At 30.8% G+C, this 19,620-nt stretch overlaps 1 protein-coding gene across 1 annotated transcript; it reads left to right on the plus strand.

The window, feature by feature from the left end:
- The first annotated feature begins 12,473 nt into the window (after window positions 1–12,473).
- LOC114187206 (external alternative NAD(P)H-ubiquinone oxidoreductase B2, mitochondrial-like) lies at window positions 12,474–17,983 on the plus strand. Its single transcript, XM_028075386.2, has 10 exons — window positions 12,474–12,732; window positions 13,166–13,418; window positions 14,824–15,030; window positions 15,246–15,496; window positions 15,918–16,140; window positions 16,282–16,386; window positions 16,655–16,927; window positions 17,025–17,146; window positions 17,291–17,410; window positions 17,503–17,983. The coding sequence occupies exons 1-10, from the start codon at window positions 12,509–12,511 to the stop codon at window positions 17,588–17,590; spliced, it is 1,866 nt and encodes a 621-aa protein (XP_027931187.1). The 5' UTR covers window positions 12,474–12,508; the 3' UTR covers window positions 17,591–17,983.
- The last annotated feature ends 1,637 nt before the right edge of the window (window positions 17,984–19,620 follow it).

Raw genomic sequence — 19,620 nt, forward strand, 5'->3', positions numbered from 1 at the left:
CCAAGTGCCCTTGCATGTCCCTTCTTCACCCACAAAACCTACATGGATTAACATTATTGTTTCATACATCAATATGGACATTATTATTAATAATATAAATGAAAATACAACTTAACTATTGCGTAAATTATTATTTTTTATCTAAAAATATCTCTTGTAGTCGCAACAAATGAAAAGGGTTTTCAGTCTAGTAACGAAGTAAAAGATTCATTTTATGTATAAAGAAGATTCCTATTTTAAAAACGCAGCCATGTGCGTGGGAGTTTTGTCGGTAGCGCACATGGTGAGGCTGTTAAAAGTTGGGGGACGTCGAATTTCACGCAATTTTACAACCTTCCCTATGCAAATGCGACTCTACTACCATTTCTCTTCATAAATTTAAATAAATTTGACAATTAATATTATTAATTTCACTTTTATGTATTCAAATTTTATGTTTTTAATATATAAACAAAATTGTGTGACAAACTGGTATTACATTTTTTTATTCAAAAGTGGTAATGAAAAATCAACCTTAAACTTTATTATACAGCATTACTGAAATCCTTTACCACCTTATCCAGTCTCCTGCACCTACTGCACTAAGGATATGTGAAACACAGGAATCAAAGTTGTTCACGAGTCTCCAAAACTCTTAGAGGGCATGGCTAAACGAAGAGGCAAATGTAAAACTTAATTAAGGATCTTTAAGATTTATAATTCTCACACGATAAATCATAATAGAGCATTAACTTTGATCCATGAGAGATCCTGTGAATATACGTTCTTCAATTTATAATCTTGTGTGCTCTTCAACCACCGTTTCCCAATCTATCTCTTTGCCTTTCTTTCTCTTCTCACACGTACTTGATGGGTTACAGTGAAAAGAACCTTATGGCCAGAGACAGAACCCCAATTCCTTTTATAAACCAACGTCCATCAAGTTGGTTTTTTTATTTTATCTTTATCTTTATTTTATTATCACTTCCCATAATAATAACCAATAAGTCTTTATATTTTATTAAATCACAATTGGGCCCATCATAATATTTCAAATGAGTCACTAATAGAATTAATTCGTCAATTAATTCTAACATTCTCCCACTTGACTCATATGATGTCATAACAATATGTGATTTAATACATAAACATAATGCGCAATAAAAGACCTTGCATAAATTGGTTTCATCATTATTCATAATTAAAGATACATAAATAATAAGAGTCATGGCGGTCACACATCATTTGATCGACATGATCCCTTCCATGTACTACTATATCATCCATTTCTCCTTAATATGACCTTAAAAACGAGAAGTCCATAATGGGTTCAAACATAATGTCATTTTACAAAACAATAACATAACATAATTTGTTTTCTTCATCATAATTTGCATGCATAAACATAAAGAAGAAAACACAGATTTCAGAAATTTATACATTAGGGAGCTCAAAGTGTCACATAAACATTAAAAAACATTAACATTCAACATTTAACATTCACTAGTAGACATAATGCCCATATTCTTTACATGACCAGCATACAATTTGGGCGGTAACCCTTTTGTTAAAGGGTCAGCAATCATAAGATCTGTGCTAATATGTTCTATTGACACTTTACGTTTCTGAACTTCTTCTTTAACGGCAAAGTATTTCAACTCCATATGTTTAGCACCTTTAGAATACTTGTCGTTTTTAGAAAAGAAGACTGCTGCGGAATTATCACAATAAATTTTCAGCGGCTTGGAAATACTGTCGACTACTCCAAGTCCTGAAATAAAGTTCCGCAACCAATTAGCCTGAACTGTGGCCTCAAAGCATGCCACAAATTCAGCTTCCATGGTGGATGCAGCAATGACAGACTGCTTCGCACTTTTCCATGAAATCGCTCCTCCGGCTAAAAGATACACATAACCAAATGTAGACTTTCTTGTATCCACACAGCCGGCAAAGTCTGAATCTGTATAACCTATCACCTCAAGGTGATCAGATTTTCTATAAGTAAGCATGTGATTCTTTGTTCCTTGTAGGTATCTTAAAACTTTCTTTGCAGCTTTCCAATGCTCCAGACCTGGATTACTTTGGTATCTACCAAGCATACCAACTGCAAAGCTAATATCTGGCCTCGTACAGGTTTGAGCATACATCAAACTCCCAACAACAGATGCATAAGGGATATTTTCCATCTGTTTCCGTTCCAAATCATTCTTTGGACATTGCATGAGACTAAACTTGTCTCCTTTCTGTATTGGAACAGGAGATGCTGAACATTTATCCATTCTGAATCTCTCTAAAACTTTATTAATATATGCATTCTGAGACAAACCTAACAATCCTTGTGATCTGTCACGGAATATTTCTATTCCTATCACATAGTATGCCTCACCCATATCTTTCATTTCAAAGTTATTAGAGAGAAACCTCTTAGTCTCACTTAATAGACCAAGATCATTAGTCGCAAGCAAGATATCATCAACATACAGAATCAGAAATATAAACTTACTCCCACTGACCTTCAGATATATACACCGATCAACGGTGTTTTCCTTAAATCCAAAGGACACAATAGTATCATTGAACTTAAGATACCATTGTCGAGAAGCTTGTTTAAGTCCATATATCGATCTCTTAAGTTTACACACCATGTGCTCCTTTCCTTCTTCAGCGAACCCCACCGGTTGGTCCATATAGACATCCTCTTCTAAATCCCCATTCAGAAAAGCAGTTTTAACATCCATTTGATGCAACTCAAGATCATAATGAGCTACTAATGCCATGATAATTCTAAAAGAATCTTTCGTAGAAACAGGCGAAAATGTTTCCTTATAGTCAATGCCATCTTTCTGAGTAAAACCTTTGGCAACAAGACGGGCCTTGTAACGTTCAATATTGCCTTGAGAGTCACGCTTAGTCTTAAAGACCCATTTACACCCAACTCTCTTGCATCCTTCTGGCAATTCCACAAGGTCCCATACGTCATTATGTGCCATTGATTTAAGCTCATCTTTCATGGCATCTAACCACTTATCAGAATTATCACCATTAATGGCTTCTGAAAAAGAAATTGGATCATTATCAATACTTAAGTCATTTTCTGACTCTTGTAGATAAACCACATAATCATTCGAAATAGCAGACTTTCTATCTCTGTGAGATCTTTTTAATACTATTTCTTGTGGTTGTTCTACTATTGGTTCATTGTTAACCTCGGGATCATTAATTTGTTGTTCTTCTTGATTGTTGTGAGTTTCTACAACATGTGGAACAACTCTTGATAAAGAAGTACTAGTTATAGGAACTTGTACTCTAACTTCCTTAATCTCCACATTTCGTGAAGCTTCACTCCCACTGGTTTCACCATTTTCAATGAACCGAGCATTTCCAGTTTCAACGATTCTTGTACTATGGGTAGGACAGTAAAACATATACCCCTTTGATTTTTCTGGATAACCAATGAAAAATCCACTGATTGTTCTTTCATCCAGTTTCTTTTCTTGCGGATTGTATATTCTTGCTTCTGCCTGACAACCCCAAACATGCAGGTGTCTCAAACTGGGTTTCCTATTCGTCCATAACTCAAAAGGAGTCTTTTGAACAGCTTTACTAGGAACCCTGTTCAACAAATACATGGCAGTCTTTAAAGCATACATCCACAATGATACGGGTAAACATGAATTACTTAACATACTCCTAACCATATCCATTAAGGTTCGATTACGCCTTTCTGATACACCATTTTGTTGTGGTGTGCCTGGCATTGTGTATTGAGCACAAATACCACGTTTCTCAAGGAACTTAGCAAACGGACCAGGGTGTTGTCCACTTTCATCATATCTTACATAATACTCACCACCTCTATCAGACCTTACGATTTTCACCTTTCTGTCTAATTGCCTTTCCACTTCATTTATATAAACTTCCAAGGCATTTACTGACTGAGATTTCTCATGCAGTAAATAGACATGTCCATAACGCGAAAAATCATCAATAAAGGTGATGAAGTACTTCTCTTTATTGAAAGAATTTACATCAAACGGACCACATATATCGGTGTGTATGATTTCAAGAAGCTGAGTGCTTCTCGTGGCTCCTTTCTTTGTGTGTTTAGTTTGTTTGCCTTTAATACAATCCACACACACATTCAGATCAGTAAAATCTAAATCCGGAAGAATTTCATTCTTTACTAATCTTTGCATTCTTTCTTTGGAAATATGTCCCAAACGTTTATGCCACAAGAAAGCAGATCGTTCATCCACTAAACTACGTTTAGTGCCAACATTGTGATGCAAAGTCATAAGAGTTTCAGCATATAAATTATCCAAATTCAATTTATATAAACCATCATAAAGTGTACCAGATCCAATCATAAAAGTACGCTTAAACAAACTGAAACAATCATTCCCAAACTTAAAAGAATATCCAGCAATATCAAGCTTAGACAAAGAAATTAAATTCCTAGTGATACTAGGTACATAAAAAGTATCCATAAGGTCTAAGTGATATCCAGTGTCGAGGATTAGACGATAAGTCCCGACCGCTTCCACTAGAACTTTCTCTTTATTGCCCATGAAGATAAACTTCTCATTTGGGTTTATGGTTCGGGTTGTAAGAAATCCCTGCATCACATTAGAAACATGAGTCGTACATCCAGAATCAATCCACCACGTATTATGGGGAACTTCAGTTAAGTTTGATTCAAAACATACATAAGCATTATGCTCACCTTTCTTTTCGAACCAAGCCTTACGCTTTATGCAGTCCTTCTGGAAATGTCCAGACTTCCCGCAGAAATGACATTTGTCATTTTTCTTCTGGATTTTAGTTGAGGACTCGTCAATCTTTAGTGGTCCTTTACCCTTTCCATGTTTCTTAGCAACTTTCTTTCCAACAACTCCTTGATTCTTCACATATTGAATAGAGTGGCTTCCTAAGTTCTTCAGTCGGGTCTCCTCCTGAACTAGCATACTGTGCAATTCATGCACATTCCACTTGTCTTTCATGGTGTTGTAGTTCATCTGGAACGGACCATACTCAGACGGTAATGAGTTCAAAATGAACTGCACGAGAAAACCTTCATCCACTGTCATTCCTAAAGACTTAAGTCTTGCTGCGATATTTGTCATCTCGATCACATGCTCATGCATAGTACGCGAACCGTCAAACTTCATAGTGGTCAACGTACTCATCAGTGTCCCAGCGAGAGACTTATCAGCAGTTTGGGAGCGCTCTTCCACAAATTTCATAAATTCTTTTGCGTCATCAGTTTTGGGAAGAGCTGACTTTATATTACTTGCTATGCTCATTCTCATAAACATTAAGCTAAGTCTGTTTGATCTTACCCAGGCTTTGTAATGGGCTTTCTCTTCATTGCTACTAGCATCCGTGATAGCAGCCGACTTTTCAACTAGAAGAGCTAGATCAAGATCCAACACACCTAAGTGAAATTGGACTTGCTCACTCCAGTCAGGGAAATTCAACCCATTAAAGACTGGAACAGACGAAGCAAGCGCGTGTAAAGATACCAGAACAGAGACTGCAATTAACACATGCCTAACATTAATGCTTTGAGTCATAAAACTAAACGTAAAAACAGATTCGGATATAAACAATCATTCTATGCATACTAATGTTCTCCTTTGGGAGATCCACTAATACACAAACATAAACATAATGATATTAATCACATTATAACATTATTGATAATTAAAATATGCATCAACTAGAATCACCTACTACCTTTGGGTATATAAATAAAACTAGTGACGCATACAAAATTATCTACAATCATGTTCATTAATTATGAGAACAATTAATCAACCTTTGGGCGATCCTTAAATGTCTTATAATTAATGAATTTTAATTAACCCATAAATTTAATTCATAATTTAGCATCCATACTATGGGTAATTAAAATAAAAAACATTAATAATTTGAAATTATATAAACATTAAAATTTTGGCCACTTTGGTGACTAACAAAATTTATCATACTTAATTTCAAATAAATAAATACACATACATTTAATTGCTATAAACTTTATATAGCATCTTCATTAATTTTAATTTAACAATAACAAACATAAATATTATTGCAAATTAAAATTAAAATATTAATTATTTATATAAATAAAATAATTAATATTATTTATTTTATTGGTAACATAAACCAATAAAAATATTACACTTTAATCTTAATAAATAAATAAACATAATTTAACAAAACCACTAATTACACGGTTCACATATTATGAAATTGGAAAACTTCCAATTTTCACACGTTCACTCACGTAACAATTTTCACTCCAAATTTGAAGGCTCATGCATTCACACATTATTCACGTTCATGCAACAGTTTTTTTTCATCAGTTTTTTCAATACCACGTAACTGTCCATTATATTTTCATTCCAAATTAAACAACTTTCAAACTTCACAATAACAATAATGGCACAGCTTGTTTGTGGCAGCAGCAAAATTCATACATAATTTAAAAATACTCATAAAGCATTTAAATTATAAACCCTTGAGTAATAATTAGAGTTCATGGTGATTTGGGATAAAATTAAATTAGGGTTTATAGCATTAGGGAAAAACATCATAAGGGAAAACCATAAATCTTACAATCTTGCTCTGATACCTCATACCACATGTAAAACTTAATTAAGGATCTTTAAGATTTATAATTCTCATACGATAAATCATAATAGAGCACTAACCTTGATCCATGAGAGATCCTGTGAATATGCGTTCTTCAATTTATAATCTTGTGTGTTCTTCAACCACCGTTTCCCAATCTATCTCTTTGCCTTTCTTTCTCTTCTCACACGTACTTGATGGGTTACGTGAAAAGAACCTTATGGCCAGAGACAGAACCCCAATTCCTTTTATAAACCAACGTCCATCAAGTTGGTTTTTTTATTTTATCTTTATCTTTATTTTATTATCACTTCCCATAATAATAACCAATAAGTCTTTATATTTTATTAAATCACAATTAGGTCCATCATAATATTTCAAATGAGTCACTAATAAAATTAATTCGTCAATTAATTCTAACAGCAAAAGCAACACCACACGACATAGCACATGTAATAATTTACCTGCACGTCCTTACCTATTCTATTATTTCTTTTTAATCAATTTCTCAAACCATTTGCTTTACGAAAAATTATGTTTATAAAATTGTGTCAATTTCTTCCAGGATGATCCCGATATATATTATTGACAAATTAAAACCCACACGAACTTGGAGTTTTAATTTTTTAAATGTAGTAATATATAAATGTTCACACTTTTATCAGACGAGAATATGGTATAATCATTTTTGGACACAGTGGATGATAAAACGTGGCCACAGATTATATCATATGCTTCTTCTTTTTTCTATCAGAATACATTTTAACATTTACACGTGAAAAGTCAACGTTTCTAAAAGTAAATACTGAAAATAATATTTTCTATATTTAGAGGAATAGTAAGTGTTTTTTATAGAGATTTCATATGTTAAGATTTGTTTGAAAAAAGTTTAAAAACGTTTTTCTTCAATACTTTATGTTTTGTCCGTTACATTAGTTTACTTAATGGCCGCTATACAAATTTTATGCAACTAGGCGAAAAATAAACTAAATTTTATTGTATTTAAATATTTAAAAATATAAATATGTTTTATACAAACTAAAAGTAATATAATTTTATTAATCGTGTTATATTTTACTATACGAATATTACGATTTTAATTATTTAAAACATATATATCAAATTTATTGTTCACTATTTTTCTATTATAATGATTCATCACTTGATCGTATCATCTGTATTTTGACAATATTAGAAGTACGGAACATGTTTAATTCTTTTAGTTTTAATTTATCTAGACAATAATAAATGTTTAATATTAAATAAAAAAACAATTTAATTAAGTTTATAGTCATTGATAAATTTTTGTATTTTTAATTGATTTCTACTAAAAAAATTGTTATTAAATATAGAAAATTTTTACACTATTCGATTAAGTATGTACTGTTTAATTTTATCATTGAATGATACGGTTGTTATCTTCCTTAATTTGCTTAGTTATTTTGTGTTAATATTAAGCGACTCAGTTTATTGTATGAAGGTAAACAAAATCAAAATCAAAATCAAAATACAGTATTGAAAAGGAATAATATCGAGAACTTATAATACAATGTTAAGGGATTGAGGAAGAAAAGTGAGTTTGGATGACATTTAATAACAAGACTTTGCGATTTCACTTAAGTAGAAGACATGAATCCAACCTCACTCAATTAAAAATACTTAAATTTACAGTAACTTAAAAATTGATGAAGTAAAAAAGTTAATACGTTTTGTTTTTCATTTATTCTATCTTCTAACTATATATGCAAATTAAACCTCTCTAAACTTGAAAATCAAGTCACAACAAAAAAGTTGCAGTTTAAAAGAAGAGTGGGACTAGGTTTGGCAATGTTATTGGGAACAACTTTAAAGACAACATTGAAGAAAATGTTGGTACAATTTCCCTGTTGTTGAAGATATTAATATCTTTACACTTTGTTTGGGGACAGTGAGGATCATACTAAGCCCATTAATCACTTTCTTCTTTCAGCTAGTCTGCTTCCTTAAGATTTGTGTTTCTGTTTCCAGTTTTTTGTTTTTACTCACCACAAAGTTGTTCACCATCAAAACCAAACCCCAGTCACAAAAAAGGACGCACTCTACCTGTTTATTTTGTATTGGTTGTAATAAAACATTTTATTACAATGTTTGGAACTAACATAACATAGCACAGTTTGATTGAATTTATTTTGTGGGATATAAGATTTTAGTGACGAGAATTTATTTTTGTTAGTCTAAACCATAATAATATACCTGTGTTTGTGATTATGACTCTCAAAGGCAAATAGTGAGTTGAACAAATGTAGTTTAATTATTTTCGTCATTGTTTCTTTGTAAAATTCATATTTATTGTTTAAATTTGTTCAATTATTGTCGTCATTGTTTAATTATTCTCTAAATTCGGTGTTGAGCGTGTCATTATTAAAAAGAATACATGTTTAAATTCAATTGAGATGAAACAAACATATCAAGTAAATATTCCTCATAAAATATTTGAATTAAGTAAATATCACTATAAAATATTTGAACTGAAATAGATGCTGTCAAATTTCAATCAACAAAAGAAATGCCCATTTAACCATTTTAAAATGAAAATTAATGTATAAATTCACTAATAGCCAACTTTGATTTCACTTAACGGATTTTAAGAAAAAAAAATCATTCACTAATTTTAAATATGTAATGTGTATTATATTTTTATTTGAAAAGTTGTTAGAAATTTAATTTTGAGTGAGTATAACAATAACAAGTAATAAGAAAGTTAAGTAATATACAATTATTAACATCTACGAATCTATTATATCAATGTTTTGAGTTATAGGTCTTTTAGTCCTGGGTTTGCAAGGTGTCTAATTATTAGGCTATTGCTACTTGCACCCCCTATTTTCTACCTGTGCCCCCATTCAGTATAGGATTCTCCCTATTTTCACACCCCTTTTCCTTCCTCATTTCTCCTTCAGTTTCTCCCTTATCTTCCACCTTTTCCTTGTGAAGTCGTCACTCATCACTGTGGTGTTGATAATAACTTAAGTGTTAGTCTAATCTTTATTTAAGATAAAAGTAATAAAATTAAACATGTATAAGAAAAGAAATCTTTAAACTTAATTATTCAAATTTTAGGTTAAAAATATGTCAATGAATTAGACTTAAGTCACATTTATTAGTTCAAATTGAACTTTTCGGTGAACAAACATTTATATTCTTTTAGATAACAAATTGAACATATTTTTCCAAAATATATTTTTTGGATTGTACATAGTAGTCTTATAAAAACACAGACCTTCAACTTCTATCCTAGATAGATTTTCCAAAATTAATAGCAATTTTTGAAAATTATTATTTATAACAAAAATTATAAGTACTGAAAAATAAAATAAAATAAAATAATGAGTATTGTTTTAAGTATTGTATGATTTATTGCTATATTAGTAAAAAGAAGTCCTATATGCCTCCGTATTGAAAAATAAATAAAATTAATAGTAATGGTTATGCATAAAGTAACGGATAATTTTGATATATTATATTATTGAAAAAATAATAGTGATTTACGTGTATTGTATTGTTAAAATATGCAGATACGTTTATTTTATAGGCAATTTATTTTTGTTATCAAGTAAAAGTAAACGTAAAATGTGAATTCAAAATTTGTATATGAAATGAGAAAATTTTCTCTATATTTTGTTATGGAATAGATATAATAAATAATTTATATAAATAACACGAAAGGTATAAAAGGACGTTGAAAACAAAGGTTAGTCTTAAAATTTATTTTGGAGCATTGACTAGGGATGACAATGCGGATCGGCCTGACTTGTTTAGGTCCGGTCCGCATAAGGCTCGCACATCGCGGACTGGCCTGTTCTGCATAATTTATGTAGATTGCAATCACTAGTCCGCTTCGCCCCGCACTTAGCACGCGGGCTTGCGGGCTGATCCGTTCTTTTTAATTTTGAAGATAAAATTTTTAATATTTAAAAATTGAAAAACTTTAAGAAATTCACAACATTAAGTAAAGATTTCGGGGAGTTGAATGATAAATTGATAATTCAACATTTTCATCATATTTATATTCATACTATGACATACACAATGTATTCTTTAAATTTTAACTAGCATATTAAAACATACATAATACTTGTCTTTTCTAATTATACAAAAATTTAAAATAGAATTTAAAACGTTAATGCAAAAATTTATAAAAAAAATAATTAATATATATAAGTGCAATTTTTTTCCTGCAGATTACATATTTATGCAAACCGAACCACTACAAATTTGCTGGCTCACTATCCTAATTCACCCTGTGTTTATTTCGAACCAACTCAAGAGAACATGCCTAATTGTCACCCGTAACATTTACATGAGAAAATGTTATACTCGATAACGTTTGTGACCCACAACTTATGGTTTATTAACTATTATATGCGCTTTTGTTTGGTCAGTTTCGAGATTTTGTACTCCGCCAGATATTAAAAAAGGTAGCCTTTATTCTAGAAATTAGAAATAAATAACAATTTTGGTCAATAGCTATTCTCCAATTTTCTAGCTTTTGCCGCCTCCATTTATTAAGGAACGTTTGGTTAACAGATTTTAGGTCAAACACTGCACTCCTCTCAACCACATTTTAGGTCACTTCCTTGATGCGAATATGCCGCCATCTTCCCTCTTCCTAACCTAACGTGTAAAACGTCTTAAAACTATACATAATATATATTTAATATTTAAATACCAAAGCTGCAAAATAAATATATATAGAAAATAATAACATAATATATAAATTTATATACTTAAGTTCCTAGAAAAATTCATATAACTCTGTAATCTATTGAACTATATCTACTTTTATATTAAAACATGATCATATTCACAACATTAACATAAAAAGAGAAATAATGTTTAAATTAAACATGACAACACAATTAGGTAAATCATTCTTTGTGTTTTGTCAAACGTAACATAATATATGTTAAAATTGATTACTTTCAAAACTAACCATTAACCTAATAATAAAAGTTATCAAGTTAGATTTTATGAGACAACTTCTAATGAGAATATGATTTCTTTACACATAAGGTATGAGTAGTAAGATAATTTCTATATTTATAGTGTGTACATATATAAAATTTTCATCAACTTTAATCGATCTCATTTTACTTCATATACAACTTCTTAAAACATTCTCATCTAAATTATGTTCATGTATATAATATAAATTTATTTATTGAATCAAGTGACTAAGTGATCAAAACCTTTATTTAGCGATCAATAATGGAAATTTTATTTTTGTTTGAACGCATTTTTTTTTTTAAAAATAGAGAATTATTTTAATGTAATTTTTGTTTGAGTGACTAAAATCGTCTTGATAAAGAAATAATGTCATTATCGTTTTCACTTAAACAATTTTTTCTCCGTTGAACTAATATATCGTAAATAGAAATATTCCAAAACAAATCACGTTCCATCACTAACATGTAGACAAACTAATTCCACTGAAATAATCCTGTTACCCCTCAATTTAAGTAAATTCAGTTATCAATATCACGGTTCAAATAACATCTAATTTAATAACAATAATATATATATATATATAACATAATTTAGTATACATTAAGAATTATATATTTTAATTATTATTATTATATTAAGTACAAATAATTAAATAATTATAATTAATATGTTATGTACTAAAATTTTATTTTATTTTCTCTATCAAATCTGCCTCCAGTTTAATCAGGCGGATCTGAAGGGCACGCTGCTCCACCAAACCAAGTTTTCCCACTAGTACGGACGCGTCAAATTCTTTTTTATTATTAAAGAAATAAAATAAATACAGAGTCGTGATTCGCATTGGCGCTGTCCAAACTTGGCCGCCAAGTCAAAAGAAAAGGGCAAATCTGACAAATCTCCGCACAAACGTATGAACCGTCATGACACCATCTTCGTAGCCCTAAAAGCGCATTCCCATTTTCTTGGCTCTCGTCTTCCATCCCCTCTCTCTCTTCTTTCCCCGCAGTTTTGGACATACATTTCTTGTTACGGAAAAAAAAAAATGTCCAGAGTTGCTTTCTTGCAGCGTCTCTATGGCGCTTTCCGTGAAAACCAGTCGCGTCTTAAGCTTGTGCTGATTTGCACCGCCGTAAGGTATACAATGATATTATTTAACTTCTTTATTAATCTTGTTTTTCGCTATTATTTTTTTCATTATGGACTGAAAATAGAATTGTGTTCCTTAGTTAGTATCTGTTGCGAACGTGCTACTTTCATACTATTATTATTTCTTTACAGCGAATTTCACACTTTCCTTTTGTTTTAAGAAAAAAAAGGCTAGATCCGTGTATTGCAGCAAATATGAAACATATTTTTCGATATTGAAATGTCAGAAACATTAGCTGTTCACTTTTGCTAGTTGAATCTTCTAATGCAACTCTGTTCTACTCTATCAATTTTACGGGATTCGTTCGGATTAATTTGCGAGTAGAATGTAAACCGTAGTATATGTAGATCCATAATTTATGATGAGCATATATATATATATATATATATATATAAACATTAATGTGAATGGTTGATGCAGTGGTGGTGGTCTCTTGGCTTATGGTGAGAGTGTTGCACCTGAGGAGACAATTACAGAGAAGAAAAAAGTGGTGGTTCTGGGAACTGGTTGGGCGGCCACAAGTTTCTTGAAGAATCTGAATAATCCGAAATACGAGGTTCAAGTAGTTTCGCCGCGTAACTACTTTGCTTTCACTCCTTTGCTGCCTAGCGTTACTTGCGGCACGGTTGAAGCACGTAGCATTGTTGAACCCATTCGCAATATTTTTAAGAAGGTGATGATTTAAAAGACCATACCATCTTTTTGCTGTTTCGTTTTAGTTTTTTGAAAGAATAATAATTTGAAACTATGTGTTTAATGCATCTCCCTTTTATTTAAACCCACTATTAAAAAACACTTATCAAATATAATAATATTTTAGTTTAAAGCGTTTTTTTTTCCGGAAAAGTGTCAAATTATTTATTTATTTAATTATTTTTAAAATAATATTTATTATATAAGTTTTTCTAAATTTTAACCGATTAGAAACTAAATTATTAAAGTTGCATTCTTCCAGCTGCATGTTCATATGCTTTACTTATACGCGGTACAAAAAGTAGTAATAGTGTGCATTTTTTTTTCTAGCTTTCATTTTTCAGTTGTTTGTGTTTTTATCCATGATTTATTTACTTTTATCTTTTTTCTAAATTTTCCACGATATGTAAAATATATAATTTCGGTCAAATTAATAAGAATAAAATGATTTAATGATATTCTGTTTAAGATATTATTATTAATTAATTTTAAAATTTGTGATAGATGTGAGTATTTTAAATTGAATGAAATATTTAAAACTTTTATATATTTTTTATTGAATCCTGTAATTGTTTTTTTAATTGATTTTATTGATATAAAACAATTTTCGGGAAAATGATTGTCCCGATATCATTATTGATACACTTATTTTTGTTATTCAACACAAATAAAACCTCATATTTATATTTTTTAATAGATGGAAACAAATAAGTAATAACAATATCTAATAACAATTATTTTAATCAATTAAAAAATTAAATAATAAAGATTTAATTAAAAAATATAATAATTTGTAATAAATTAAGACATATATACAAAATTAATAAATACTTATTTAAAAATATTTAGATTGGAGTCTTAATATATTAAAACTCTTAAAAAGTGATATTTACTATAAATACTCATTGCGACGGTAAAGCCAATTGTGAATGATTTTCAATTTTTCTTCATGTGTTAGAGGTACAAAGGTCAAACAGTCCAAATATTATGATTTTTAATAAAAAATATATTTTTATGAGTGACGTATTAAGTTTTCTGTTATAAAATCTGTTTGCAAGTGTCATGAAACTCGTGTCTAGTTGCATAACTTGATTACATGGTTTACCTTCATTGTTGTCCGGACTCCGGAGAATACCGTTCCTCTCTTCGGAGACTAACCGGTTTCTGTTGTGTACTCTAACGAGTGTAGTTCATAATGAACTCCACGAGGATGTTAGTTTTTCACCGGTTACTGTTATTAGGAGATGCGGATTCTGGTATTTTGATTTCCAGTTAATCAATTTTCCTTATGTCGTGTTTTTGTCGTGTTTTTCACTATCTTTATAGAAAATTCTTGAGACCAGGGCCACAACCAACTATGTTTCTTTTTGTTTTATTTTGAGCAGAAAAAGGTGGATGTACAATTCAGTGAAGCAGAATGTTACAAGATTGACGCAGAAAATAAGAAAGTTTACTGTCGATCAAGTTTGAACAATAATTTGAATGGGAAAGAAGAATTCGTGGTGGATTATGACTACTTAATAATCGGCGTTGGCGCTAATGTCAACACATTTAATACTCCAGGAGTTATGGAGAATTGCCATTTTTTGAAGGTAACTTCATTATTTTTATTACTTCTATTCTCTCATATTTTGTACTATACAGCATTTTAAGAAAAACTTCATAAGTTAATAAAAAATAGTCAGATGAAAGAGGGAAGGAATCAAATCCATTGTTGTTATCATGCATGGTGACTAAACGGTACACTGCATGTTTTTTTTTCCTATATGCTTTTGGATTTGAATATCTTATTTATATGAGTGTGCAGGAAGTTGAAGATGCTCAAAAGATTAGAAGAACAGTTATTGACTGCTTCGAGAGAGCAAATTTGCCGGATGTAAGTGAAGATGAGAAGAAGAGAATTCTGCATTTTGCTATTGTTGGAGGTGGACCAACTGGAGTGGAGTTTGCAGCCTCACTTCATGATTTTGTCAATGAGGATTTGGTCCGTTTGTATCCTGGGATAAAAGATTTGGTTAAAATTACTCTTCTGGAGGCCGCAGATCATATCTTGGGCATGTAAGGATGTAATATTAACTGTATTTTTGCTTATTATTAAGAACTTCTGATACATTGTCTAGTCATAGAGGTAGCTATTTTTGTGAGTAGGCATTCAAAAGTATTAGCCGCGCATATTTGATGGCTTGGTTTTGTTGAAGGCTTTCTCAACAATTTAGCTGCTCAAAACCATTATTTCATGGTTCAGCAAATGAGGAGTAATGGATTGAAAGTGTTAGTTGTTGGAATTGGACCATACACATTTTATTACTGTCCCACGTGCACATGGTATTATGGTAAATGGCGTAGTAATTTTGAAAGCTCAAGACACGTGTACAAGTCTACACATATAACCAATTATACTTATGTGGAAGGAGTATTAATGTCTGAATGTTGACATTTAGTTTTTAACACTTGATATGTTCCATTGCTCTTCTCATAGGTTTGACAAGAGAATCACTGTTTTTGCTGAAGACAAGTTTCGAAGAGATGGGATTGATGTAAAGACAGGATCCATGGTTGTTAAGGTATCTGAGAAAGAAATTTCCACCAAAGAACTGAAAAGTGGAGGGGAGATTAAGACAATACCGTATGGAATGGCTGTCTGGTCAACTGGTATCGGCACTCGTCCGTTTATTAAAGATTTTATGACTCAAATCGGCCAGGTGTGTTATTGAGGAATTGGACATTGTATCCGTGCTAATTCAGAGTTCCGAGTCATGTTTCTCTTGTAGTTTGAATCTATCATTCAGTATAGAAATTTTGCAGTCATTTGCCATTCGCTCAGCGTTATCTCTTGTGAACAGGCTAGCAGGCGTGCTCTAGCTACTGACGAATGGTTGAGAGTTGAAGGGTGCAACAATGTCTATGCGCTCGGTGATTGTGCTACGATAAACCAACGAAAAGTCATGGTAATTAATACAAACTCACTTTATTAAGTTGCTTCCTAGGGTCTATGTTTTTGCTAGTGAAATTCTTATTCGTATCCATTGACATTTGGAGCATCAATAATGCAATTTTTCTGGCTTCTATTTTTGCATTTTCATTTGCTCTGTTTTTTGTTGTAAATTGTGTTTTCTATGAAATCAAAACAAATTGCACTTTTTGCTTAATCAGCAGTTATTCAGTTATTCATGTGCTACCTGTCTATTAAATATGATTTTATTATGGCCATTTCAGGATGATATTACAGCGATCTTTAAGAAGGCTGACAAAGACAATTCAGGAACATTGACGGTTAAAGAATTTCAAGAGGCCATGAAAGACATCAGTGAAAGATACCCTCAGGTTGAGCTATATCTGAAGAATAAACAGATGCGGAACATTGCTGATTTATTGAAGGAAGTCAAGGGGGATGATAAAAAGAAATCAATTGAATTGAATATCGAAGAACTTACAACGGCACTTTCCAAAGTGGATTCTCAAATGAAATTTCTTCCTGCTACAGCCCAGGTTAATGTCTTATATTTGGTTGTGGTATTTACAACACTATTTATGAGTTGCATGCTTCTCAGTGATACGTCATTAAACTTCTGAAAATTCACAACAGGTTGCATCTCAGCAAGGCACTTACCTGGCCACGTGTTTTAACCGAATGGAAGATTGTGAAAAAAATCCTGAAGGTCCTCTCAGGTTCAGGGGAGAAGGTCGCCATCGGTTCAAACCCTTTAGGTACAAAAGATGATCAAACTAACTCCCAAGCTCCCACCGTTTGCGTTTGCGCTTGCGCAATATTATGTTTACATTGATTCAGATGTCAAGGTTTTCCATTTATCAATGTTTTACTGATTAGCACGTTGTCCATTCCTACCCAAGGTACAAGCATTTGGGTCAATTCGCTCCTTTGGGAGGAGAGAAGACAGCAGCCCAGCTTCCTGGAGATTGGGTTTCAATTGGTCATAGCAGTCAATGGCTGTGGTATTCTGTCTATGCAAGGTACTGTGCTCCTCTAGCATTTTGATATTTGCCTCAATTTTGGGGACATTATTATTTGCAAGTTATTTAGATTCAGTCAATCCTTTGAACAGCAAGCAAGTAAGCTGGCGCACAAAAGCATTGGTAGTTTCAGACTGGACAAGACGTTTTATTTTTGGAAGGGACTCGAGTAGCATATGAGGGAACTCATTACTTTCAGAGTCTTGCATTGGCAACGTGGCAGAGCTCGTTGATCATGGATTTCATTTACTAAAATTTGTTTTCAATTCTATTAATTCTTTGAATAAGTAAGAAGCGGATTCTCTCACAGTAGAACTCGAACAGCTGAGACACGCCCACCATTTGGAAACTCAAGGTTGAATACGCACCTGTTTTTGGTATCATAGTCGTTGCATTAGTTAGTTTCGGAGTTTTGCTGATGAAGTTTGTTTTGAGAGCTGTTAGGTGATGTTCTTTCCATACTCAATCATTCCAGTTTGCATAATTAACTTTGTTCATTATCCATTTGTCCAATTTGGCGGCAAATTGGTTGAAATTTTGTTACTTGGCAAATTATCTGTCATTTTTATTACATCTTACAGAATTTCCTTTTAGAAAATAATTAAAAAACATATTTTGAATGATTAAAATTAAAAATGAGTTTATGGACTTATTTAAATTGTGTATATTTATCTTTTAATTTTACTAACATGTAATGTAATATAATATGTAATTATAATTGTAACATGACAATAAATTTAACTTAAATGACAGGAACCAGAAGAAGATATGTTTTAGTTCCTTGTTCGTAAAGAATGGACCCAAGAAATCACGTTAGTTTCTTGCTTAACATTAATGATTAATGAGCATTAGCCCATCAAAGGCAACATGAATTTGCCATTATGTAATCGATGACTACGTCTGTCTTTTATTATTATTAATATTATTATTTAAATAATTTAAGTGCAATGGAAAAAGTATTTTGAAAGGAAATATTAAAAAATTATTTTAAATCTAATATAATTTATAAAATTAGTTTGTAATTTGAAATTCAAAATATATATATATATATATATATATATATATATATTATAAATTGTTTAAGATTAGATATTAATTAGTGTTTTGATATCTGTATAATAAGAAATGAAATAATAAATTTAATAACCAACAAGTTTTTTTTAATATATACTTTAATTCATGATTTTGATATTATGTTAAAAAATAATTTTAAATTGAACTCAATTTTAAAAAACTTGTATGTAAAATAAATTTTTTATTTTGTAAATTAATTTTATATTTAGTTTATATAAAAATTTCATAAAAGTAATTAAAAATTTGTATAACGAAGCACTATTCGGGGGAAATGGTGGGGGTTAAGTCAAGAAAACAAAAAAGAGCAGAAAGAAACCCGATAAAGAAAGAGAGAAACTTGATTGGGTCAACTGTAAAAGTGAAGCTTTTTATTGGTCAGCCCAAAAGAAAATTCAGAAACGCATGACCATGACCCTTTGCTCTGGACTTGTTGCCAGAATTGGGTTAATTCATCATATTTCCCCCCCCATTTTTCTATTCAAATACTTTTGGTAGTATAAATTTGAATTAGTCTCAGAAGATACTATGTATTTTTTCCATATCTTGCTATCAACTCATCTCTAATTTAATCTTAAAGTAATAAAAACCAAGAAAGTATTAGGTATATTAAAAATATAACAAATTTATCACATCGAAAAATGATAAACTAATTTTTTTAAAGAACAAAAAAAAACTTTCATTAGTTATACTGTACATCACATACAATACATGACATATTACACTAATGAAATAGTTTGATAGATTTTATATTTTAAACACAGTCAACTATGTTCGAGAAATCTAATTGAGGTTAATGCAATTTACCTTTCTTGAATAAGTGCTTTATTTTATTTTATAGTGAAATTTGTAGAATATGTTTTATTACACATATTCCTTGTGTAATGACAAAACTCCCTTTTATATTATAGAATGACATCATCACTATGTAATAATAATAATAATAATAATAATAATAATAATAATATTATTATTATTATTATTATGATACATCTCATGTCCTAAAAAAATGTCAGCTTAATAAATAATGATGTTATAAAAATTATCGTATCTGTAAATATTGTTATCATGTAATAAAACAAAAAAATAAATTATAGAAATTAAATTAAAATAGTATAATAGGTAAAATAAAAAATAAA

This window comes from Vigna unguiculata, chromosome 6 (assembly GCF_037176805.1).
Source record: "Vigna unguiculata cultivar grain cowpea cultivar isolate G323 ecotype 2 chromosome 6, ASM3717680v1, whole genome shotgun sequence".
In the NCBI taxonomy this organism is placed as follows: domain Eukaryota; kingdom Viridiplantae; phylum Streptophyta; class Magnoliopsida; order Fabales; family Fabaceae; genus Vigna; species Vigna unguiculata.

What these genes read in the sequence shown, in the direction of transcription:
- LOC114187206 (XM_028075386.2), top strand. Translation starts at nt 12,509, where the DNA reads ATGAACCGTCATGACACCATCTTCGTAGCCCTAAAAGCGCATTCCCAT. An exon ending in TAAACCAACGAAAAGTCATG is followed by an intron (nt 16,387 to 16,654) that starts GTAATTAATACA and finishes TGGCCATTTCAG; the next exon opens with GATGATATTACAGCGATCTT. An exon ending in TTCTTCCTGCTACAGCCCAG is followed by an intron (nt 16,928 to 17,024) that starts GTTAATGTCTTA and finishes AATTCACAACAG; the next exon opens with GTTGCATCTCAGCAAGGCAC.